Consider the following 25,510-nt stretch of genomic DNA (forward strand, 5'->3'; position numbering starts at 1 on the left):
TAAAGTGGTGATACACTTTTAAAGCTGTCCGTACTGGGGATTCGTGGATGACGTCACCCACATGTGAGAATATGCTGCCTGCTTGTCCTGGGATAAAGTCCTGCTTGTCTAGTCTCTAGTTCTGAGCTCACTGGACTACTACAACATAATCTACCTAGGATCTCACAAAAAAACCATCAAGAAACTGAGACTCATCCTGAAAACAGCCATCCGACTAATCTTTGGCTTGAAAAAATCCGACCACATGACCCCATACTACAAGTAACTTCACTGGTTACCTATCGAGGCCAGAATAACCTTAAAATTTGGTTATCTTTGCTTCAAGACCCTTCTCGGCACTGCACCCACCTACCTCCTGAAACACCTCACCCTACAGGACAAACTCCGCCTCTCTCGCAGAACATTACTATTCACATTTCCTTCTCCCAAAGGAAGCAAATTCAAAAGATTCCTCAACAGGACACTCTCCTTTCAAGCAGGGATCTAGAACAACACCTTAAGCGACCTAATCCTGAACGCACCAACATACCATTCATTCAGAAAATCACTAAAAACTCTCTTATTTGACAAATTTATTTGATTCTTCTTTTCTGTTCATCTCTTACCCCTTCTAATATGCTCCTTCTTCCTATCCTACCACCCCGTTCACTCAACTGTCTTCCACACCTTCCCAAATCTAACTGATGTAACCTCGCTGTCCTTACAGCATCTCTTGTTGTTCTTGTTGTATACCGTCTTGAACTGAAAAGGTATAAGGGGATATAAATAAAGCTATTATTATTATTATTATAAAGGCTTAGACGAAAGGCTCTACAATACAAACTCATTTAGAACTGGCACAGCCACAGCAGCAATTCCAGCAATTTGGAGTTTTTAAGAAACTTTTTTACTTTGTACACCACCTATAAATTTGATTACGCTACATATGGCCTTAAGATTCCAGACAGGAAAACAGTAGGCACAAGCTAACTAACAATCACTCCATCTGTTTGTTTGTCTTCTTTCAGATGTCTCACCACTGTGCAGAACTGTTTGGATCTGCAGTCACTGGGTTCAGAGAAGGGCGCTTGCAAGAACTCAAGGTACAAATCCAGGCCCTTCAATGATCTGGCATTGTAATACAGTGGTTTGGGCAACAGAGGATGAGGTGGGACCAACTCAAGTTAACTATTTTGACAGCATGGGATTCACTGCCTCCACCATGGGCACCGATTATATAGCTTGGAGATAATTACATCCACGTAATCTGTAGTACAAAAGATGCAAAGTGATTTCTTGACTTTACAGAGTACATATCTGGCTTGGTTTGACATCATCTCAAAGAGAATGGGAGTAAGGTCACATAAAGCAGTAGAAAAGACCAGAAAGAAGATTAACAAATGGATGTTTTGTATTATGGGGTCTATCAGGGGTTTCTCTATTTCCCACAAATTACTGACTGAATCCTGTGAGGGCCTTTACCAATCTGATGGGGCACATTTATCTTAAGTAGAATTAGACATATTTAATTGCACTTTCCAAGAAGTTATAAAGACTCTACTACTTACTGATGACTGCAGCTTAGGTCCTTATGGGGGAGCAGTGGCAAGCAAGGGTTCACTGCCATGGTCCCTAAACGCAGTCCTGGAGCATACAGTCTAGACAGTATAAGGGTATTTAGTCTCCTCAAAAGTCACAAAAGGTGCAATGACACTTATTGGCATCAGTTTCATAGGAGTGACAGCCTGGTTAATGATGAGTACAACCTATTATCGTGAGCCTGGACTGCTATAGGATGGGAAAAGCTATGTTCATAAGTTACTGCCGAGTGGCCCTGAAGAGTGGATCCATTTTACATTTTGAAAGATATATTTTTTTGACTACAATAGCATTTTCACCTCACCTTTTAATCATGTGGATGGTTGTTTGGGTTTCCTTCTTTCTTGTTCGATGAATGAAATATATCTTAATGTTAGCATTTTCAATTAAAATGAGAAATTTGATTATTAAGGGGAAGTGGGCCATCTTCTTGCAATTTCACTTGGCAGTGACCACTGACATGGTAGATCATGGCACACTCACAGAATTATTGACAGATATAGGAATTGATGGGAATGTTTTAGGGTGATTTAAGGAATTTTTGCAAGTTCAATCCTATACAGTGCGAGTGTGAAGAGATTTATCTCAGTTCTGGATACAGGAATGTAGAGTTCTCTGGGGCTCACCCTGGTTACCTACTGTTTTCAACATATATATGAGAGTTATTTAACAGTTTTACTAGACAAGAATGAGTTATTTTATTCTAATGCCAACAATATTTTTATCCTCCAAGAAGAACATCCTGATGTACAGATATCCTTCAAGACTTCACTCTTGTATTTATAAAATTGAACTTGGGGCTTCCTGTTATCCATTGAAATTGGATTCTTCTAAAAGACATTACTACTTTGGTTTGGAACCCAATTTTGTCTTTCCTTAGCAGTTTAACTTTGAATGCAACTGAAAGTGCTAGGGAGTCAATTTAGACTCCTTGTGGACTTCCAACTTCAGGTTTCCGAAGGCTGAAGCCAACGAGAAAAGAAAGAATTAAACTCTTTCAATTTTTTATTTTTTTACCTTCGAAAGAAAAAAATTGATATACCATATTTTTCGCTCCACAAGACGCACCTGACCATAAGACGCACCCTAGATTTAGAGGAGGAAAACAAGAAAAAAACCCATTCTGAACCAAATTCTCCCTGCCAGGCTCTGTGCCCAACCCCATATTCCTTGTCAGGCTCTGCACCCTGTCCTACCTCTCTGCCAGGCTCTGTACCCTGCCCCCCTCTGGTGGTCTAGTGGTAGGCCGGGACAGGGCATGCAGGCCTAGTAACAGGCAGGCTGGCCTAGTGGCAGACCTAAGGGCCTAGTGGCAGGCAGGCCAGCCCCATACCCCTCATGTACCCCCCACAGCATCTTAAATCATCCTCCCATACCCTCTCCAGTACCTTCTTTTAATCATACCCCCTCCCCTGTACTTTTAAAAATCCCTCCCTCCCAAGATGGCTGTCTTGGTATTTTAAACATCCCCCACCTCCGGTACCTTTTAAAATCCATCCCTAGATGTCTGTCTTGGTATTTAAAACATACCCCCACCCCCGGTACCTTTTAAAATCCCTTCCTCTCTCGCTATCTCCTCTTATTTCCCAGGCAGCAGCACACAGGTCAGAAGAGCGCGGAGGTCAGGAGCAAAGCTTTCCTTGCTCCCGTTTAGGCCTGTGCTGCTTTCTGAATGGCTGCGGTCAGTTCTCACAAGTCCCATGATCGCAGCCATTCAGAAAGAAGTGCGGGCCCATGCAGGAGCACGGAAAGCTTTGCTCCTGACCTCCGCACCACTGGCTGGGAAATAGGAGCTAGCGAGGGAGGGATCACGCTGGACCACTATTTATAACAAGGCACCACGGCACATGGTGGGGGCAGGGCGGGGGGGTTGGGGTTTTAAAAAGGTGCAGTGGTGGTGGGCATGCATGGGGTGGGGTGTTTTACAAGGTGCAGCAGCAACGCAGCAGGCGAGGTGGGAAGGGTGTTTTTAAACGGTACGGGGGGAGAAATTTTTTATACCTTCGCTACATAAGGCGCGCCAAGATTTCCACCCACTTTTGGGTGGGGAAAAAAAGTGCGTCTTATAGAGCAAAAAATATGGTACTAGAAATTTAGAGAAAAAATGCAAAGCGGGAAGGCAAAGCAAACTGAACAGAGTTCAGTCAAAAAACAACTTCTTCACTCCATGGAAAATGGAGAACTGAGGAACTGCGAGCCTACGTCAGGTGGGAAGGCACTTGCGCATACATGGTGCGATCAGTCACAAACTTTCTAAAGTTCTTAAAGTGGTGATACACTTTTAAAGCTGTCCATACCGGGGCTCCGTGGATGACGTCACACACATGTGAGAATATGCTGCCTGCTTGTCCTGGGATAAACAATGTTTTGCACATTCTAACCACTGCTTGCTTGAAAACTGAACAAAAATGAAACTTTTGACCAACAAAACCAATATTAACCTACTATTACTATTATTATTATTTCTATAGCACTTTCAGATGTACCCAGCACTGTAAAGAGTCACAAAGAAGACAGTCCCTGCTCAAAAAGCTTACAATCTAAACAGACAAGATAGACAAATAGGATGTCATGGATACAGTTAAGGGGAATGGTTAATGTGCTGGGTTGGAGGGCAGTGGCAAGTAGGGTTATGGATTGAAGGCTATATCAAAAAGGTGGGTTTTCAGTCTGCTTTTAAACAATGTAAAGGAAGGGGCTTGGCAGACAAACTTAACATAAGAACAAAAGCAGTGCCTCTGCTGTGTCAGACCAGAGGTCCATCACGCCCAGCAGTCCGCTCACGCGGTGGCCCATCGGGTCCAGGACCTGTATAGTAATCCTCTATCTATAACCTTCTATACCCTTTTCCTTCAGGAAATCATCCAATCCCTTCTTGAACCCCAATACCGTACTCTGTCCTATCACACCCTCTGGAAGCGCGTTCCAGGTGTCCACCACCCTTTGGGTGAAGAAGAACTTCCTAGCATTGGTTCTGAATCTGTCCCCTCTTAATTTTTCCGAATGCCCTCTCGTTCTTTTAGTTTTTGAAAGTTTGAAGAATCTTTCCCTTTCCACTTTCTCTAAGCCCTTCATGATCTTGTAAGGCTCTATCATGTCCCCTCTAAGCCTCCGCTTTTCCAGGGTAATTTATTCCAGGCATAGGCGGCAGCTAGATGAAAATTTTATTTATACCTTATATGATTAAATTAGATTTATCTTACCTTTTATGCTATCCTAGGTATAAGAGGACACTTTATAAATTATCACTACAACCAGCCTAATTAAAGTTTTGCACTATTTCCTCTACATTGCTATCAGTTAGTATGAAGTTATCTTTCAGTATACCCAGGATTTCATTTACCTTAGGTTGATCCTAGGCAAAGAAGTGATAGAAGGATGATCCCCCTGAGATGCAGGCATGATGATATGCTGAAAGAGGCTCCCCTTATGTACCAATGGCACTTTCTCACAAGCACCACTCACTCTGAGCAGCAGCACCATATCGCACCCAACTTTTTAAAGGCAGAACAGCAAAGAATCATATTTTTAATACTTTGTAGGCTGCTAGACTGCAAATTCCTGCACTTTTAAGGAGCAAGTTTCATGGTGCACTGCAGCTTAGGTCAAGTGATACTTGTGAGAAGGTGCTGTTGGGACAAAAGAGATGACATCCCTTTTAGCCTGGCACTCCTGGGTAGCTTGCTAATTGGCCTCATAAGAAAAGTTGAGCCTGGGTTCTTGATGCTCAGCAAGAAAATATATTTCTATACCCTCTACAATACACCCTATAATTAACAGGGTAGTACATGCTGAATAAATCACGTCTTTACCTTGCAATAGGAAGCACATTGGAGCCAGTGTACATCATGATAAAGAAGAATACTCCAGTCAAATAAAATCGAGGTAACTGTGGGTTATCCTGCATGATATGGTATAGCAATATGGCAACCTTCTCAACAAGGATTGGATCAAAGGTCAGTAACAACTAAGAAAGAAATAAGCATAGAAACAGCATTAGAAACCCAATCATTTCATAAAAATAAAAGCTACACAGAAGGAAGAAACATTCTACTATTTAAATTGTGATTCAATTTCAATCATGATAAAATTACAAACAAAACGGTTAACTAAAAATAAAGACTGAACTGTATAGTCCTGACTAAAAAAATATTCTGAGAACAATTGTCGACAAACTGATGAATTACTTGATACTGAATCTTTTCTACTAAGTTTTTGGACTTTCTTTTTCAATGTGAAAGGCTTTACCTGAATAATGTGGGGAAGACATGTATTGTCTGACAGAAGCCTTTTCACCCTGGGTAACGGTCTTATAATAGAATTATCTTGATCCCTAAAAAATATAAAGGATTTTGCTCATAAGAAACATGACATAAACATCATATTATACATCTTTTTCTTCAAACCTTCTAAAAGAGATTCTTAAAACTGTCCTTTTAAGCTCTTGCAAAGAACTGTACAATACTGTCATTTCCATTAATCTCTGCATAAAAGGATCAATACCACTATAGTTTAAATAAATTAGACCACTTCTTCAAAGGAAACACATCTCTGAATATTTAACACAAGGGACTTGCAATTTGTTTGTTTTTTTCATTTAAGAAATGCTCAGTGTGGCGCAGTGCTTGGAGCTACTGCCTCAGCACTCTGGGGTTGTGGGTTCAAACCCCACACTGCTCCTTGTGACCCTGGGCAAGTCATTCAAGCCTGCATAGCCCCAGGTACATTAGATAGATTGTGAGCCCACTGGGACAGATAGGGAAAATACTTGAATACCTGACTGTAAAACTGCTTAGATAATCTGGATAAGTGGTATATAAAAACCTAATGACTACATTTAAAACTACTCCCCCAAGGACTTCAGTTATACATGGACTTTGGCAAATATAAAATTGTGGCATCTAAATCAGAGTTCAAAGGTTCCACATATCTTCGAAAAATGTAATAAACCCTTTCATGCCTGTTTTAAAACTGGTCCATGCTCAGAATTATTTCAAGCAATTATCAGTTTTGATACAACATGCACATTTCTCATTATCTCCTTTTGAATATTAGGCATGCCAAATGTTTTTCACAAGAAAAAGAAAGAGGAAGAAGAAAGAAGGAGAAGAAAAGGAAGAAAGAAGAAGGTGAAAGAAGGAAAAGAGGAAGAAAGAAGAAGAGGAGGAAGAAAGAAGAAAAGAAAGAAGAAGGAAGGAAGACGGTAGAAGAAGGAAGAAGGTAGAAGAAAGAAGAAGGTGGAAGAAGGAGGAGGAAGAGGAAGAAAGAAGGAAGGAGGAGGAGGAAAAAGAAAAAGAAGGAGGAAGAGGAAGAAAAGAAGAAGGAAGGTGGAAGAAGATGCGGAAGGTAGGAGAAGATGGAGGAAGGTAGGAGAAGATGGAAGAAGGAGAACATAAGTAATGCCTCTGCTGGGTCAGACCTGAGGTCCATCGCGCCCAGCAGCCCGCTCACGCGGCGGCCCAACAGGTCCAGGACCTGTGCAGTAATCCTCTATCTATACCCTTCTATCCCCTTTTCCAGAAGAAAATTGTATAATCCTTTCTTAAACCCCAGTACCGTACTCTGCCCTATTACGTCCTCTGGAAGGAAGAAAGTGGAAGAAGGAGAAAGAAAGAAGAAGAGGAAGAAGGTGGAAGGAGAAAGAAGAAGAGGAAGAAAGAAAGAGGATAGATGCCATTTTCAAAAGAAAATCATGTACTGTACAATTGGCCAATTCACATACTTTTCACAGTTGATGTGTGACCTTTTTAGTAAGTATACAAAGTTTATTTTAAACAGATAAAATTCACTAGATTCTACCTCATAGATCAGGGGTGTCAAACAAATCACATAAGAGGCCGAAATCTAAAACACAGGCTAAGTTGCAGGCCAAAATTTTTTTTATTAAGATACTTACCCCCTCCTTTACTAACACACAGATCAGCGCCGGCAACTGCTCCGACGCTCACAGGACTTCTATGAGCGTCGGATCAATCACCGCCGCCACCAAAACATACACCACGCACCAGCAGAGGAGGGGGTTAGTCTTAGTAGAAGTATAGGGAAACAACCAAATTACTGGAAGGTTTAGTTAATTTAGAATTAGTAAGTTATTTGGATAAATTTAATATCGTTAATGAAGGGATTTAGAAGAGTATATAGTACGGAGACCGTCCTAACTTCAATGCTTGATTATCTTCATGGTCTATTTAGAAAAGGCACTAGTGCCTTAATTCTTCAGCTAGATTTTAGTAGTGCCTTTGATCTAGTAGATCATGTAATATTGTTGGGTTGTTTATACACAATAGGACTTTCAGGAAGGGTCTGGAACTGGCTTCAAGATTTTTTGAAGAAAAGATCTTATCGAGTGATTTGTGATGGTAACTATTCTCATTCATGGAGCAACCCATCTGGTGTGCCCCAAGGTTCTCCGCTATCACCTACCTTATTCAGCATCTACATTTCCCCTTTAGGACATTTATTACAGAGTTTAAATGTAAAAATTTATATATACGCAGATGACATTTCTATTTTAATCCCTCTAAATAATTTTACCTCTGAAATTTTAAACCAGATATCTTCTATTATGACTTAGATAGAACAGTGGGCAGATATCTTCTATTATGACTTAGAACAGTGGGCAATTAATTTCAAACTGAAACTCAATACGGAAAAGACCAAACTTTTCTTGGCTAGTCCAAACGACAAAATAACAAACTCATTGCTTCATCTTAATGGTCATAACTATCCAATTATTAAATCTATCAAAATTCTGGGAGTTACACTAGACTGATATTTAACACTAGCAGAACACACAAACTTAGTGGTACAAAAATACTTTTTTACATTATGGAAATTAAGAACCATAAAAAAATATTTTGATCCTTTATCGTTCAGACTATTGGTGCAGGCATTATTTTTATCTATTTTGGACTATTGTAAAATCATCTATTTAGGAGCACCCAAAAAAATTCTAAGGAAATTAAGGATAATTCAGAATACAGCTGTTCGATTGATTTTTGGTTAAAAAAAGAATGATCATATTAGTCCATATTATTGTTTGCATCATTGGCTGCCTTTTGAGGTAAGAGTATTATTCAAATTTTCCTGTATCTACTTTAAGCTGATATCAGGATTGTCTCCAGCTTACCTTTTTCCTCATTTTGTGTTGCATAGACCGTCAAGAGAAACTAGAAACTTCTACTTATTTGCTTATCCAAAAATTAACCCTTAAGTCCAACATTTCTCCCTCCCTTCCATCTCCAGATCTAACTTATCTCCCTTTCTCTTCCCAACTGCCCCCCATCCCATCTCTCCCCTTGTCTGCCTGCCTTCCTCCACCTCCCAGGTCCATCTTTCTCTTCCCAACAGTTCTCCCTTCAAGTATCTTTTTCCCTCTTTCACCACACCACTCCAGGTCCAACCTCTCTCTCTTCACAGCCCAGCATGTCTTTCCCTCCAGCACGGGTCCCTCTCTCCTCACAACCCAGCAAGTCTTTCCCTCTAGCACTGGTCCCTCTTGTCTCACAGCCCAGCATGTCTTTCCCTCCAGTGCTGGTCACTCTCTCCTCACAGCCCAGCATGTGTTCCCTCCCGCACAGGTCCAATGTCACCGCCAAACCGAAAAATATGCCGGCCTCAGCAATTCAGTATTTTTGTACGTGGCTCCCCCTCCTGCTTTTCGCCTGCCACGGTCTTTCTCCAATGACGCACAACTTCCTGTTTCCGCCCGGTGGACCACGGCAGATGGAAAGCAGGAAAGGGAGCCACGGACAACACCACCGAATCGCTGCAGACTTTCCAGCATGACGATGACATCAGAACGGTGTGGAAGGGAAGACACGTTGGGCTGTGAGAAGGGGAAGTTCGAGAGCACTGCTGCTGGCCACATAAAAAGGCCCGTGGGCCTTGTGTTTGACACATGTGCCAAAGATAATACTGAGCCTGTATTGAAGGGGTGGGGGTTAATGTTGGGCAATTTGTAGCACAAAACAAACAATCATGTGTTTTCAACAGAACACCATAAGAGTGCCTTAGTTGAAGATGAAGAACAGTGTTCTTTCTAAGGCAGGCATTACTTCGTATCTGCATTATATATTAGATCGATAACTTAGGTTTACTAGTTCTGAATATTCTCTCCTACCCTCAAAAATATCCCCAGAGAAAGCTTTAGTATTCAGTGTTATTTGTACTTAATGAAAGTACCCACAGATGAGTACGTGTCTGTACATCAAGGATACAGCCCAGTGAAGAGAAATATGAAGCCCTTTTGCTTTCTTTCAACATCCTGAATGTCAATCTGTGTTCCTATGTGAGACTGTTGAGAATTTGTTTAAATAAATACTTTAGAGCACTACTATCCCTGTTAAATAGATTACCCAATCTTTGTAAAATTTTGATAATTCAGAAACTGTACAAATTGGTTCTAGTGATAACTAAGCTATATAGCTATTACAGTTAGAACTCAATATGAAGTGGAAATTGTTCTTACATAATTAAGGAAACATGTATTTTCTTTACCTGCTGGGAAAATATCCACATACTGTAATCAGCATGTTAAGAATAAGTGTAGCAAGGTCAGTCTCATTCTGCACAGCCTGGCCACTTGCTATCAAGCACCATTTTAGCTGAGGAATGACTTGCAATGGCCGCCAGCCATCCATGCCCTGTGCCCAACAGCGAGTTTTAGGAGTCAGCACTCCCTGAGCCCAAAATTCTTGCATCTAAAAAAAAAAAATCAGTTGTTAACAGCTGGGAAGATAAGTGAAACCTTCCTTAAGGTTCTTTTTCCTGTTCCCTGTGCATAGTGGTGAAATATGTCCCCATTTTGAAAGATTACATTTTGAGAAGTAGTGGAGTTTTTTGCCCATGATACAGATTAAGAACGGCTGAAAAACTCATTGGGTTGCCGTCTGCATATGAAATTAAGTTGAGGCTTTTTCTCCACTTTACTTAAATGGTTTTTCAATGGGTAGTTCCACCACTTGGCTAATAACATTTTTTTGGAGTAATTAATTTAAACATCTCTATCATATCTCCCCTCTCCCACCTTTCCTCCAAAGTATATAGATTGAGATCTTTAAGTCTGTCCCCATATGCCTTATGATAAAGACCACATACCATTTTAGTAGCCTTCCTCTGGACCACAACTCCATCTTTTCTATATCTTTTTGAAGGTACGGCCTCCAGAATTGTATACAATATTCTAAATGAGATCTCACCAAAGTCTTATAGAGGGGCATCAATACCTCCTTTTTTCCTACCGGCCATACCTCTCCCTATGCAACCTAGCAAGCTTCTAGTTTTCGCCGTCACCTTTTCAACCTGTTTTGGCCACCTAAAGCTCTTAATCTTAACATACAATCACACCCAAGTCCCGGTCTTCTATAATGCACATAAGTTCTTCACCCCCTAAACGGTACCGTTCCCTCGGGTTTTTGCAGCCAACACATTACTTTGCATTTTTTAGCATTAAATTTTAGCTGCCAAATTTCAGACCATTCCTCAAGCTTTGCCAGGTCTTTCTTCATGTTATTAAAACTATCCAGCGTGTCTACTCTATTGCAGATTTTGATATCATCCACAAAGAGGTAAATCTTACCTAACACTTCAGCAATATCATTTATAAAAATGTTAAAAAGAACAGGCCCAAGAACAGAACCTTGAGGCACACCACTGGTAACATCCCTTTCCTCAGAGTTTTCTCTATTGATCACTACCCTCTTTCGCCTTCTACTCTAGCAGTTCTTGACCCAGCCTATCACTTTGGGACCCATCCAGAGGGCACTCAGTTTATTTATTAGATGTCTGTATAGAACACTGTCAAAAGCTTTGCTAAAATCTAAATACCACATCTAGCGCACATCCTCTATCCAATTCTCTGGTCATCCAGTCAAAGAAATTGATCAGATTTGTCTGACAAGACCTACCTCTAGTGAATCCATGTTGCCTCCAAGTTCCTGTAATCCACAGGATTCCAGAAATTTGACCATTCTCTGTTTGAAAAGAGTTTCCATTAATTTGCTTACCACAGAAGTCAGATTTACCGGCCTGTAATTCCCTACTTCTTCCTTACTTCCACTTTTGTTGAGAGGGACCACATCCACCCTTCTCCAGTCTCCGGTACCACTCCCGACTCTAGAGACTCATTGAAAAGGTCAGTCAGCAGAGCTATCAGAATTTCCCTAAGTTCCTTCAGCATCCTCGGATGTACACCATCCGGCCCCATCGCTTTGTCTACCTTTATTTTAGCTAGCTCCTCATGAACACAGCCCTCTGAAAATCGATCAGGATTTACCACTCCTCCTTCCCTACTCACATTTGTCTTCTGCGGTCCCACTCCCGGTGCTTCAGCCGTGAACACAGAACAGAAATATTTGTTAAACTATTTGGCCTTCTCTTTATCAGCTTCTACATATTTCTCCCCTTCACCTTTGAGTCTCACAATGCCACTTTTGCACTTCTTCCTATCACTAATATATCTAAAAAATGTCTTTCCTCCTCATTTTATTTTGTCAGCTATTTTTTCTTCCACTTGCATCTTGTCTGTAACAGAAAAGTTGAAGCACTAAAGATAAAGGTTCTGCCTTTATTTTCTAAGACTGTTTCCTTCCTACATGTTTTTATAATTTTTTTCTTTTTATTGTAAGAAGTTTTGAGCTAGTATTTCTTGATAGCTGATATTCAAATCTAGCCATAAAAACATGTTGATTAAAATGTATCCAAATATTACAGGGCATAATTTAAGAATCCTATCACAAATCAACAAAGGAAAGATGAGTCAAAACAGGACAGGGGGGGGAAGATACCTAACATATCTTAAATGATAAAAACCACAAACAGAAAGCATTCCTGCCATAGAATCAATATTTGCTCAAACAAAATAAAACCAACCACAGATAATCCAACACATGAGCCTCACTGGAATAACCAATCTACAGTCTGGATCCACAGTAGCTATTACCTCTAGTGAACTGCTAATTGTATGGGCTATTTTATAAGAAGAAAGGTGGTGAGTAGCAGGCTGAGAACAAGGGAAGCTTGAACCCTAATTCTCCCACTGATGTTTCTTGTGTCCTACAGAATTATCAGTTAACTCTCAATTTCCTCAAATACAGATTATAAACCTTCTGAGGCAGGCATCTGGCAACTGTGCTAGAATTCATAACCAACCTTAAGTTCACATCTGAAAAGGTGATAATGAAAACTAAAACTGAAGCCTTATCTGATCAACTGACAAGTTTTCATGAATAACAGGACACAAAAGTGACTCTTATTCATATTATACATTCTTTACATAGGCGATGGAAGTCAATAGCATCCATGAGACTAAAATACAGCATACTGCCTTTAAATAACAAATTCAAAGGAACCTATAAAAATATAAGGCCACAGTTTTAAATTTCTAGTTTGGTGCAGTACTGTATATCAGTGTTTTTCAACCTTTTTACACCTATGGACCGGCAGAAATAAAAGAATTATTCTGTGGACCGGCACTGGTCCGTGGACTAGCGGTTGAAGAACACTGGGCTAAGTCGTGGGCCAGACCCCACCCATCTCTACCCAATCTCCACCCCAGACTCCGCCCCCATAAAGCAATGTTACTTACTGTAACAGTTGTTATCCAGGGACAGCAGGCAGCTTTTCTCACTAGTGGGTGACGTCATCCAACAAAGCCCCGACGCGGACGTCTGACTTGCTTGTAGAAACTTTAGAAGTTTCCAGTCGCCCGCACCGCACATGCGCGAGTGTCTTCCCGCCCGATGCACCAGGCGCGTCTCCTCAGTTCAGATAGCTAGCAGAGAAGCCAACCCAGGGGAGGTGGGTGGGACGCGAGAATAGCTGCCTGCTGTCCATGGATAACAACTGTTACGGTAAGTAACATTGCTTTATCCCATGACAAGCAGGCAGGTATTCTCACTAGTGGGTGACCTCCAAGCTAACCACAATGAGATGGTGGGAGAGTTGGCAACTTAGGAGAATAAATTTTGCAATACTGTTTGGCCAAACTGTCCATCCCATCTGGAGAAAGTATCCAGACAATAATGAGAAGTGAAGGTATGAACCGAGGACCAAGTGGCAGCTTTACAAATCTCCTCAATCGGTGTCGATCTGAGGAAGGCTACAGAGGCTGCCATTGCTCTGACCTTATGGGCTGTGACTTTACTGTGAAGGGGTAATCCAGCCTGGGCATAGCAGAAAGAGATACAAGCCGCCATCCAGTTGGAGATGGTATGCTTAGAGACAGGACGTCCCAACTTGTTCGGATCGAAGGAGATGAAAAGTTGAGGAGCAGTTCTGTGAGGCTTGGTGCGTTCCAGGTAGAAAGCCAAAGTACGTTTACAGTCCAGAGTGTGAAGAGCTGATTCTCCAGGATGAGAATGAGGCTTCGGAAAAAACACAGGAAGAACAATGAGATGAGATGAGATTGAGATGAAATTACGAGACCACTTTAGGAAGGAATTTAGGATGAGTGCGAAGCACCACCTTGTCATGATGGAACACTGTGAAAGGTGGATCCGCAACCAATGCTTTAAGCTCACTTACTCGACGAGCAGAAGTGAGGCCAATGAGAAACACCACTTTCCAAGTGAGATACTTGAGATGAGTCTTGTTAAGAGGCTCAAATTGAGGTTTTATAAGCTGAGAAAGAATAACATTGACGTCCCAAACCACTGGAGGTAGTTTGAGGGGAGGATTGACATGGAATCTGGAAACCACAGGATGAGCAGAAAGAGGTTTCCCTTGAAGAGGCTGATGAAAAGCAGCAATCGCACTCAGATGGACTCGGATCGATGTAGACTTGAGGCCAGAATGAGATAGGTGCAAAAGATAGTCCAAAACAGAGGATAAGGAGGCATGTTGAGGCTCCTTATGATGAGAAAAACACCAAGTAGAAAATCTAGTCCATTTTTGGGAATAGCATTGTCTAGTAGCAGGCTTCCGTGAAGCTTCCAAAACATCCCGCACAGCTTGTGAAAACTGAAGGGGAGTTACGTTGAGAGGAACCAAGCTGTCAGGTGCAGAGACTGCAGGTTGGGATGAAGTAGAGATCCCTGATGCTGTGTAAGCAGAGAGGGAAACACTGGCCGAAGAAAGGGCTCCCTGCTCCCTGCTGTTGAGTTGAAGTAGAAGGGAGAACCAAGGATGTCTGGGCCATCGAGGAGCAATCAGAATCATGGTGGCATGGTCTGACTTGAGCTTGACTAGAGTCTTTTGAATGAGAGGAAACGGAGGAAACGCATACAGAAAGAGATTCCTCCAGTCCAGAAGAAAAGCATCTGCTTCGAGGCGATGAGGAGTGTAGATCCTGGAGCAGAACTGAGGCAGTTTGAAGTTGTGGGGGGCTGCAAAGAGGTCTATCTGAGGCATTCCCCACAGAGAGAAGATGTGATGCAGGGGCGTGGAATGGAGAGTCCATTCGTGAGGCTGTAGAAGATGACTCAAGTTGTCCGCTAAGGCATTGTCCGCCCCCTAAATGTAGACAGCTTTGAGGAAGGTGTTGTGGCGAATTGCCCAATCCCAAATTTTCAGAGCTTCCTGACAGAGGGAGGCCGATCCCGTGCCTCCCTGCTTGTTGACATAATAAATAGCGACTTGGTTGTCTGTGCGAATGAGAACCACTATGTCGTGAAGGAGATGCTGGAAAGCTTTAAGAGCATTGAAAATCGCCCTGAGTTCCAGGAGATTAATGTGACACAGGCGGTCCGCACTGGTCCAATAGCCTTGAGTGTGCAGACCATCCAGATGAGCTCCCCAGGCATAAGTCGAGGAGTCGGTCATAAGAACCTTCTGATGGGGAGGCGTGAAACAGAAAACCTCTGGAGAGATTGGAAGAGAGCATCCACCAGCACAGAGTCTGTTGCAGAGCAGGAGTGACCTGGATGTGTCGAGTGAGAGGGTCGGACACCTGCGTCCATTGAGAAGCCAGGGTCCACTGAGGAATTCTGAGGTGAAGTCTGGCAAAAGGAGTCACGTGAACTGTCGAGGACATGTGGCCCAGAAGAATCATCATGTATCTCGCCGAGATGGATGGGCGAGAGGACACGGAGTGACAAAGACGAAGCAGAGCATCCAGGCGTTGCGGAGGCAGGAACGCCCTGAGTTGAATCATATTCAGAACAGCTCCGATGAAGGGAAGAGTCTGGGAAGGTTGCAGATGGCATTTTGGAAAGTTTATCTCGAATTCCAGACTGTAGGAACCAGATCGTCCTCTGTGTCGCCTGGACGACACCCCGAGATGTGGAATCTTTGATGAGCCAGTCGTCGAGGTAGGGAAATACCTGAGTGCTGCGGCCACTACAACCAGGCACTTGGTGAAGACTCTGGGAGACGAAGCCAGGCCGAAAGGAAGCACTTGGTACTGAAGATGAAGATGTCCCACCCGAAATCTGAGGTATTGTCAGGAGGCCCTATGGATGGGAATATGATGAGATCCAGAGAGCATAACCAGTCGTTCTGCTTGAGGAGGGGATAGCGAGAAGCTAGAGTTAACATACAAAACTTCTCCTTGACCAGAAACTTGTTGAGCACCCTGAGGTCCAAAATAGGACACAGATTGCCCGTCTTCTTCGGAACAAAGAAGTACCGGGAGTAAAAACCCTTGTTCTGTTGGTCCAAAGGGACCGGCTCGACGGCCCGGAGCCAGAACAAAGCCTGAGCTTCTTGAAGAAGAAGGTGGTCTGGGTCAAGTTGGAAGGATACTCTCTTGGAGGATGTTCCGGAGGAACTTGATGGAACTGAAGAGAGTATCTCTCCCTGACGATGGAAAGGACCCAGAAGAAAAGGACCCCAGATGGAAAGGACGGTAGTAATAGTCGTCCATCGATGGTAAAAATGATGGAGACGACCCCCCGATGGGAAAAAGAGGGGAGAGCAGAATGGTGGAAGTTATGCTCTCTAAGAGAAAGTTAAAAAGGCTAAAGAGCCTTGGAGACAGTAGAAGGCTGAGGCTTCTGCTGGTGCTGTCTCTTCACAGGCTGACGAATGGCAGGTGCCTGTTTTGGAGGGTAATGCCGCTGATAGATCAAAGGTGGGCGTGAGGGACGAGCAGGAGCAGACTTGGGCTTCGGACGAAGAATGGACTGAAATGATTTCTCATGGTCCGACAGCTTCTTGGTCGCCGCCTCGATGGACTCGTCAAAGAGGTCGGCTCCCGCATACGGGACGTTAGCAAGCCTGTCCTGGAGATTCGGGTCCATATCAATGGTCCGCAGCCATGCCAGACGCCGCATAGCCACCGAACAAGTAGCCGCCCTCGCAGCGAGTTCAAAGGCGTCGTAGGACGACTGCATCATCTGCAGGCGATGTTGGAATAATGAGGCCAGGACCTCCTGGTACGCGAAGCGAGCTTGAGCGTCCAAGTAGGGTAGAACTTCTGCAGAACTGAGAGGAAAAACTCGAAGTAGGTTTCAAAATGAAAACTATAATTCAGGACATGAGAGGCCATCATCGAGTTCTGGTAGATACGCCTACCAAACCTGTCAATGGTCTTGCCCTCCCGGCCAGGTGGAACGGTGGCATAGACCTGGGAGGGATGAGACCGCTTCAAGGAGGACTCAACCAAGAGGGACTGATGAGATAGCAGGGCACCATCGAAGCCCTTATGGTGCACCGTGCGGTACCTGGCATCCAACTTCCTGGGCACAGCAGGAATGGAGTAAGGTGTCTCAAAACATCTCATGAAGGTCTGGTCCAGCAGCTTATGCAGAGGAAGCTTGAGAGACTCAGTGGGAGGTTGAGGGAGATGCATCGTCTCCAGATACTCCTTTGAAAATTTGGAAGCTCGAGTCGAGGTTAATGTCAAGATCTACAGCCATCTGCCGAAGAAAAGAGGAGAAAGACAGCTGGTCAACCAGCGCAGGGCCTCGAGAAGGACTCGAAGTCAAGGCCTCTGGTTCCACCGAAACCGGGGATCGGCAGGGGGAGAAAGATCTCATGGTGTCTTCGAGCTCCAGCAAAGGAGGCGGTGAAGAATCTAGTGGAGCATACTCGAGGAAAGGCTGCTTGCGACGAGGTGAGGCATGCCTCGATGAATGCCTCGAACGATGACCAGAACTGTGCCTGGAAGCAGGCCTCGGCCTTCGAGGCGAGCAAGGTGTTGAGGCTTCCAGCGAGTGGATGGGGCTGGAAGCAGTGGATCGAAGCAGAGGAGGTTGGGCAGAAGCACCTCGAGGCACCCGCCAAGCCTCAAGGCTCGGCATCGAGAGCAACGGTTCCGGAGGAGGCCCTCGCAAAGACTCTGCTCCTTGCATCGAGGGAATCGGTTCCAATGGAGGCACTCGCAAAGACTCTGCTCCTTGCATCGAGTGAATCGGTTCCAAGGGAGGCATGGGCAAACACTCTGCTCCTTGCGATGCATGCCTCGATGCCAGACCAGACACTCGCAGAGACTCTGCACCCTGCAGCGAGTGTACGTCAAGGCGGCATCGGAGGCAGCTCGACCTCGCGGGAGGCCTCCGCGTGCCCAGGCTGGATTTAGGAGAGAAGCTTCGGCTCCATAGTAGTGAAGAGCTTGATGAATTGCTTCTCTAGCAAAGTCTGGAACGAAGCCAGCAAGGAGGGACCTGCATCCGAAATGGGATCTCCTGCACGGACTTTGCAGTCCCTGGCACCGAGGTGCTTGGACTTAGAAGCCTTGGGCACCTTGAGCACCATAGGGGGAACGGGCTGCTGTGCTACCTGAACTGAAGAGACAGAAGAAGGCGCCACAGCATGTGTCTGAGTCGGCACGAACGAAGTAAGCTTGAGGAGACTCGAGGCCGCAGAGGTGGAAGCCGGAAGAGTCGAAGCGGAAGTCGAAGGCGAGGCGCTCTTCGATGAGGACAGCTCCGTCGACGCCTCCATGCTGAACAGCGACTCCCACAAGATGCAGCGACGCTTGAAAGCACGTGCTGTAAGTGTGGAGCAAGGCCGGCATGATTTCGGAAGGTGTTGAGGCCCGAGACACTGAAGACAGCGTCGATGAGGGTCCGTCAGCGAAATCGAGCGCTGGCACTTGACACACTTCTTAAAACCGGTGATAGGCCAGGACATAGGCCGAAAAAGCTCCGCCGCTAGATCGAAACCACGGGGCCGCGGCCACGAGGCCTTCCCGGTGGAATTGATGGAAGAAATTTTTTTTTTAATTTTTTGAAAAAACAAGAAAACACGATGAAAAACCAACGATGATGACTAAAAGAATCCAAAACCGCGGATCTAGAAGGCATAAGTGAAGATACTTCGTGCAGAGAGTCGAAGACGGACTTCTCGGCTCCGCGGAAAAGTAAGAACTGAGGAGACGCGCCCAGTGCATCGGGCGGGAATGCATTCGCGCATGCGCGGTGCGGGCAACTGGAAACTTCTAAAGTTTCTACAAGCAAGTATGCTTGTCAGACGTCCGCGTCGGGGCTCCGTTGGATGACGTCACCCACTAGTGAATTTGTTCAATATCTGCCTGCTTGTCCTGGGATAATAGTACTAATTGCACCTTGCACGTCCCATGCCTCATCTGGAAGCCTTCCCTCTGAAGTCGCAACATCAGAGAGAAGGCTTCCGGTTTAGGCGCAGGATGCTCATAGGAGCCACTGCCTGTGGCTTTGAGCACTGAATCAGTTAGGAAGAGGGAGCTGGCTCGAAGATAACCCCGCATCGATCGCACTGTGAACCGGCGGTTGAAGAGCACTGTTTTGGGCCTGATGCACTTGCTGGCACTGTGGACCGGCAGGAACTTTCTGTGGACCGGCACTGGTCCATGGACCAGTGGTTGAAGAACACTGCTGTATATGCTGTATTGTGTGCTCTTATTCTGTTTGAGAATGAACATAATGTGATTGAAGTTTTACACATGGTGATGTTTGTAATTAGTTATGCCTTCTTTGATAATAGTGATTAATGATAATTTGTTCAATGATCTTGTTCCCAGAATTCATCTTTGATGAACTGAGCCTGTAGTATGACTGCCCTGTACATTTTCTTAAAATTTAGCACATGCTCTAGTGTATGGAGGAGGGCTTGAGAATAGTAATAGGTAAGTAAAAACTGCATAATAATTAATGCTATGTTTATGTTTGAGGCTTATACGAGGGCTGTTCCAAAAGTATCAGACCTTAATTTTTCTTGCGTAAACAAATAAAGCTAGGGAGATGTGGTTTGGTGCACATTTGTAGACGACCCTAATGTGCATGCTTGAATTGTTTCCTGTCTACAGAAGCTCTTAGTCGCCGGAAGACCGCCGATGAGTGAGGAAGTGTAAGTGAGTGCCGTCCGATTTTCATTTTTGACAAAATGACAGAAAAAGTTGAACGACACTACTGCATTAAATTTTGTGTAAAGCTTGGCGATTCCCAAGTGGAAACGATATGCAAGATTCAACAGGCCTTCGGGGACAAAGCAATGGGCACCACACAGATAAAGGAGTGGTACAACTGCTTCAGAGATGGCCCCATATCAGTGGAGAGTGAAGCATGTTCTGGTAGGCCCTCAACATCCAGAAATGAGATCATCATTGATCAAGTGAGGACCCTGGTGATGCAAGATTGTCAAATCACCAAGGGGTACTATCAAGAGGTCCTGTGTTGCCTTCATAATGCTGTGAGACGCAAACGGCCAGACCTTTGGGCAATTGGCAGCTCCATCACGATAACGCACCTGCCCATTCTTCACATTTGATATGGAGTTTCCTGGCCAAACACAACACACCTGTGATTCCTCAGGCTCCCTACTCTCCTGACATGGCTCCTTGTGACTTCTGGCTTTTCCCCAAGCTGAAAATACCCCTGAAAGGGACCAGATTTCAGACAAGAGAAGACATCATGCAGAATACAATGGACCAGTTGCGAGCAATCTCAAAAGAGGCATTCTAGCGCTGCTTCCGACAGTGGCAGAACCATTGGAAGAAGTGCGTGGCAGCCCAAGGGGACTACTTTGAAAGAGATTAGTATAAGATTGTGGAATCTGAATCTGAGTATTTTTTATGAATAAAGGTCTGATACTTTTTGAACAGCCCTTGCATAACCATCAAAATGATGTACAAAATCAAGCAGAAAGAAAGGAACTACAATTTATAAATAGGAAAACAGAGAAAGCAAAAAAAACAACAACACACACATCCAAAACAAATCAGAGTTATCCAGGGTGTTGCAATATCCAAAAGTATCCCAGTCAAGCTAGGCCCCCCTCTGAGAATGCCTTAGAGAAAAGGTAAGCCTTTAGAAGTGCCTTGAAACTTTAAGTAACTAAGCTCAGAGCAGATCTGCATTAATAGACCTTACGCATTATAACTCAGTCAAATTACAATTTTCAATGCATTTACATGTTAATACAATGCATTTACATGTTAATGTTTTTATTTGTAATCTATTGTATGTTATTTAATATACTCTACGATATATGAAAACTTACTAGAGCTCATAAGGAACCACACCTAATCTCTATGGGAATAAGCAACTAAATTTAAAAAAAAGAAAAAAAGAAATTTGAAGTACTAACATGATTTTTTTTTTCTTCCCAATTCTTTATTATTTTTCAAATCTTACAATAAGTTTAACAATAAATGCAACATTTTTTACTTTAATATCACACTTAATATTCTATTAGTTTTATCTATTTCAAAATTATTTCCCCCTCCCTCCTAAACAATCATAGTGACTGACATATATAATTTTTATAATGACTCTCAATTCAATATATCTAAATTTATTATCCTATCAAACCTCCCCCCTCCCGGATATGCATGTTTATAGGGGAAAACAATGATTAGATGTTACAATATTTTACTAATGGCTCCCAAATCTCCTGAAATTTCTTAAATTTATGAATGGCTAATGTTCTTTCCATTTTATACATATGACACAATGAGTTCCACCAAAAACTATAGTTAAGCCTCTTCCAATTCTTCCAATTGCTAGTAATTTGTTGTATTGCGACTCCTGTCATTATAAGTAAAAGCCTGTTCTTAGATGATATTTGGCTTTTAGCCCTCATTGACATGCCAAATAACACAGTATCTTAGGACAATGCCACTGGATTTTCCAACAAACAATTGATTTGGCCCCATATTGATTTCCAAAAAGCCAAAATAAATGGACAATAGAACAATAAATGATCAAAAAGTCCCTGCTTCGAGATGACAATGCCAACATCTATTTGACTTAGAGCTATCCAACTTTTGTAAACGAACTGGGGTCCAGAATGCTCTATGTAATAGAAAAAACCACGTTTGTCTCATAGATGCCGACATAGTCCATCTCATCCTCCAAGTCCAAATTTGTGGCCATTGAGACACAGAAATTTGGGGCTTAATCTCAATACTCCAAATGTCCCTAAGACCAGTTTTTGGTTTCTTATTTATAAATCCAGCTATCAATTTATACCACTGTGCAGCCTGGTGTCCCAGGAAGTCCACCTGAAAGCATAAGAATTCCAAACTATATTGATTATTTAAATTTTTCCATTCAGGGAACCCCACCTGAATAGCCTGCTTTAGTTGTAACCATCTAAAACTTTGTGATTTATTAAGTCCAAATTTATGTTGCAACTGTGAAAATTCAAGCATCTTACCATTAGATATAACATCATCTAAAATATGTATTCCTGCTATCATCCAATGCTTCCAGATGACCTTAAATCCACCTATTTGAATCTTGGAGTTTAGCCAAATAGTTTGATTTGTTGATTTGTCAATTAGAATAGGTGTTAAATTATTGACATATCGTAATGTTTTCCACATATCTACTAGTATTCTGTTTTCTTTATATAATCTAGGCATTTTGATACTGAGAACATGGCATAATCGCAGAGGAAAAATGAGTCGCCATTCCAACCATAACCAATCTGGGATATTTTCAATGGGCTCTGGGAGGACCCAATACATAACTTGGTGCAAAATATAGGCTTGATGATACTTATAAAAATTGGGAAAATTTACCCCTCCCTCTGTAATTGGTTTTTGTAAAGATACTAAGTAAGGCAACTCTAGGAGTTTTACCCAGCCAAATACATTTTGTTAGAATACTATTTAGCTTTTTATAGAAGGACCCCTGAAAAAAACTGGTAACATTCCCATTTGATAACAAACCACAGGCAATATCATCATTTTAATAGTTTGGACTCTCCCCCACCAAGAAAGATGTAAAGGATTCCATTGCTCACACATTTCTGTTACCTTCTGCAATAAAAAAAATTTTCATTCACTTTTATTGTTTCATCCAATGTGTTTTTTATCCAAATGCCTAAATATTTTATTATATCCTCTTTCCATAGAAAGGAGAATGTTTCAAATAATCCTTTTGTGCAATGAACATTAATAGGAAGAACTCCTGATTTGCTCCAATTTATTTTATAACCTGAAAATTTTCCAAATTTCTCTATTACCTCAAGTAAGCATGGAATGGTTGTTTCAGGATTCCTCAAATGAAACAGTATATCATTTGCATAAGCAGAGACCTTATATTCTCGATCTGAATAAGGAATACCCTGTATCTCCTTTGCCTGCTGAATAGCTAATAACAAGGGTTCTAATACAATATCAAAAAGCAAAGGAGACAAGGGACATCCCTGTGCAACTCCCCTCCACAAACTAAAACTTTCAGAGAGATTATTATTAATATACAGTCTAGCCAAAGGGGAACTATACAAGGATTGAATCATTTGTATAAATCCTGAACCTATTCCAAACCAATCCATTGCTTGATACATAAAGGTCCATTCCACCCTCTCATAAGCTTTTTCTGCATCTAGGGATACTGAGAAGGCTGGATCTTTCATAGTACTAACACGATTTAAATAACAACAAATAAGCAATCTGTGTGTTATTTAAACTACATGGTGTGCTGAAAATATACGAGCTTCAAAATAGACAATTTCTCTTAAATAGAAAGTATGTCAGTAACAAAAAAGTCATACCTCTATGAAACTGTAAGGACCACTCCTTTCTTTGTCAGCATTGCCAAAGTACCACTCTTTTTCACTTTCTCGTTTCATATCAGGGGCAGCTTCTATCACATTGCTCTTAAAAACACCAAGACAGATAGGATTCAAAAAATATATTTTCAAATCATGTTTAGTATGGAGAAATTAGGTTCTTACCTGCTAATTTACTTTCTTTTAGCTTCTCCAGACCAGTAGAGGTTAACTTTACGATTGGGTATATATCTAATCATGACCAGCAGGTGGAGACTGAAAACAAAACTTTGGGACAGTATATCCTAGCCCCTCCTCTCTATTTCCCTCAGTCTGCCGAATAGCCAAGCAGAACCAAGAACTGGAAACAACAGAGAGAAAAAACAATACTCCGAAAGGAGTAACAAATAACATACCCAAAAAATGCTGTTGGAAAATGCAGAGGAGAAATTCCCGAAGGAAGAAGGTCCCCACAGCTCGCCAGCTAAGCCAGCCGAGCCACAGCCGCTGTTCTTCAATTCTCCCCGGCCCTAGAAAAATACTAGAACCCGCAGCAAAAACCAAAAACTGCCCGCGCAACAGCCCCAACAACAACAACAACAGACAGGGTGGGGACCTCTACTGGTCTGGAGAAGCTAAAAGAAAGTAAATTAGCAGGTAAGAACCTAATTTCTCCTTCTTTAGCACTCTCCAGACCAGTAGAGGTTAACTTTACGATTGGGACGTACCAAAGCAGTCCCTCTCACGGGCGGGACCCCCGAAGGGCCGATACCAGAACACGCTCACCGAACACCGCGTCCCGACGCGCCTGAACATCTACCCGATAATGCCGAACAAATGAATGCAAGGAGGACCAAACCGCAGCCTTACAAATATCCACCGGAGGCACGAGCGACGACTCAGCCCAAGAAGCCGCCTGACCCCTAGTGGAATGAGCCTTGAGAAACTCCGGAACCGGCTTCTGACTCAGAAGATAAGCGGAAGCGATCGTCTCCTTGATCCAGCGCGCAATAGTAGCCTTAGAAGCGCCAGCCCCCCGACGAGGACCCGCCAGAAGCACAAAGAGATGATCGGAGCTCCGAAAATCCCGGGTCCGCTGCACATAAGCATGGAGGACCCGACCGACATCCAACTTGCGCAGCTGTCGTTGCTCAGAAGAACCCTCCCGACTACCCAAGACCGGGAGGACCACCGATTGATTGACATGAAAAGGAGAAACTACCTTCGGCAGAAAGGAAGGAACAGGCCGCAAAACAACCCGCTCCTTTGAAAACTCCAGGAAGGGAGCCCTACAAGAGAAAGCCTGTAGCTCCGACACCCGTCTAGCGGAAGTAATGGCCACCAAAAAGACCGACTTCAGCGTAAGGTCCTTCAACGAACAGCCATCCAACGGCTCGAAAGGAGGGCGCACTAGAACAGAGAGAACCAGATTGAGATCCCAAGAGGGAATCGAGGGCCTTATGGGAGGCCTGAGCAACTTGGCCGCCCTAAGAAAGCGAATCACATCAGGAATGGCTGACAAACGCTGACCTGTCACCAGCCCCCGAAAAGCCGACAGGGCCGCCAGATGAACCCGAAGAGAAGACCAGGCCAGGCCCCTATCCAGGCCATCCTGCAAAAACTCCAGAATGTTAGGCAGAGAAGCGCGAAAGGAGACCACTCCCCGCGCTCGGCACCATTCCTCAAACAGACGCCAAACCCGTACATAAGCCCGAGAGGTAGAAAGCCTCCGGGACCCCAAAAGTGTAGAGATCACCTTGTCGGAATATCCCTTCTTACTCAGGCGGCCCCTTTCAAGAGCCAAGCCGTAAGACAAAAGGGAGACGGGTCGAACATGGGAATGGGACCCTGCGTCAGAAGATCGCACTCGAGAGGCAGAGGAAGAGGATCCGCCACCAGATGCCTCACCAGATCCGCATACCACGGACGACGAGGCCAATCCGGAGCCACCAAGACCACCAGCCCCGGATGGCGAACAATGCGAAGCAGTACTCTGCCTACTAATGGCCAAGGAGGGAACACATACAACAGCCCCTCCGTTGGCCACGGTTGGACCAGAGCATCCAGACCCTCG

The 25,510-nt window shown here is 43.5% G+C and overlaps 1 protein-coding gene across 1 annotated transcript in view; it reads right to left on the minus strand.

The window, feature by feature from the left end:
* DNAJC13 (DnaJ heat shock protein family (Hsp40) member C13) overlaps window positions 1–25,510 on the minus strand; it is a 495,155-nt gene that overhangs the window by 238,998 nt on the left and 230,647 nt on the right. Inside the window, 4 exon segments of the mRNA XM_033929988.1 lie at window positions 5,391–5,545; window positions 5,827–5,911; window positions 10,078–10,280; window positions 23,440–23,544. Coding sequence (XP_033785879.1) covers window positions 5,391–5,545; window positions 5,827–5,911; window positions 10,078–10,280; window positions 23,440–23,544 — 548 coding nt within the window.

Source organism: Geotrypetes seraphini, chromosome 2 (genome assembly GCF_902459505.1).
Source record: "Geotrypetes seraphini chromosome 2, aGeoSer1.1, whole genome shotgun sequence".
In the NCBI taxonomy this organism is placed as follows: domain Eukaryota; kingdom Metazoa; phylum Chordata; class Amphibia; order Gymnophiona; family Dermophiidae; genus Geotrypetes; species Geotrypetes seraphini.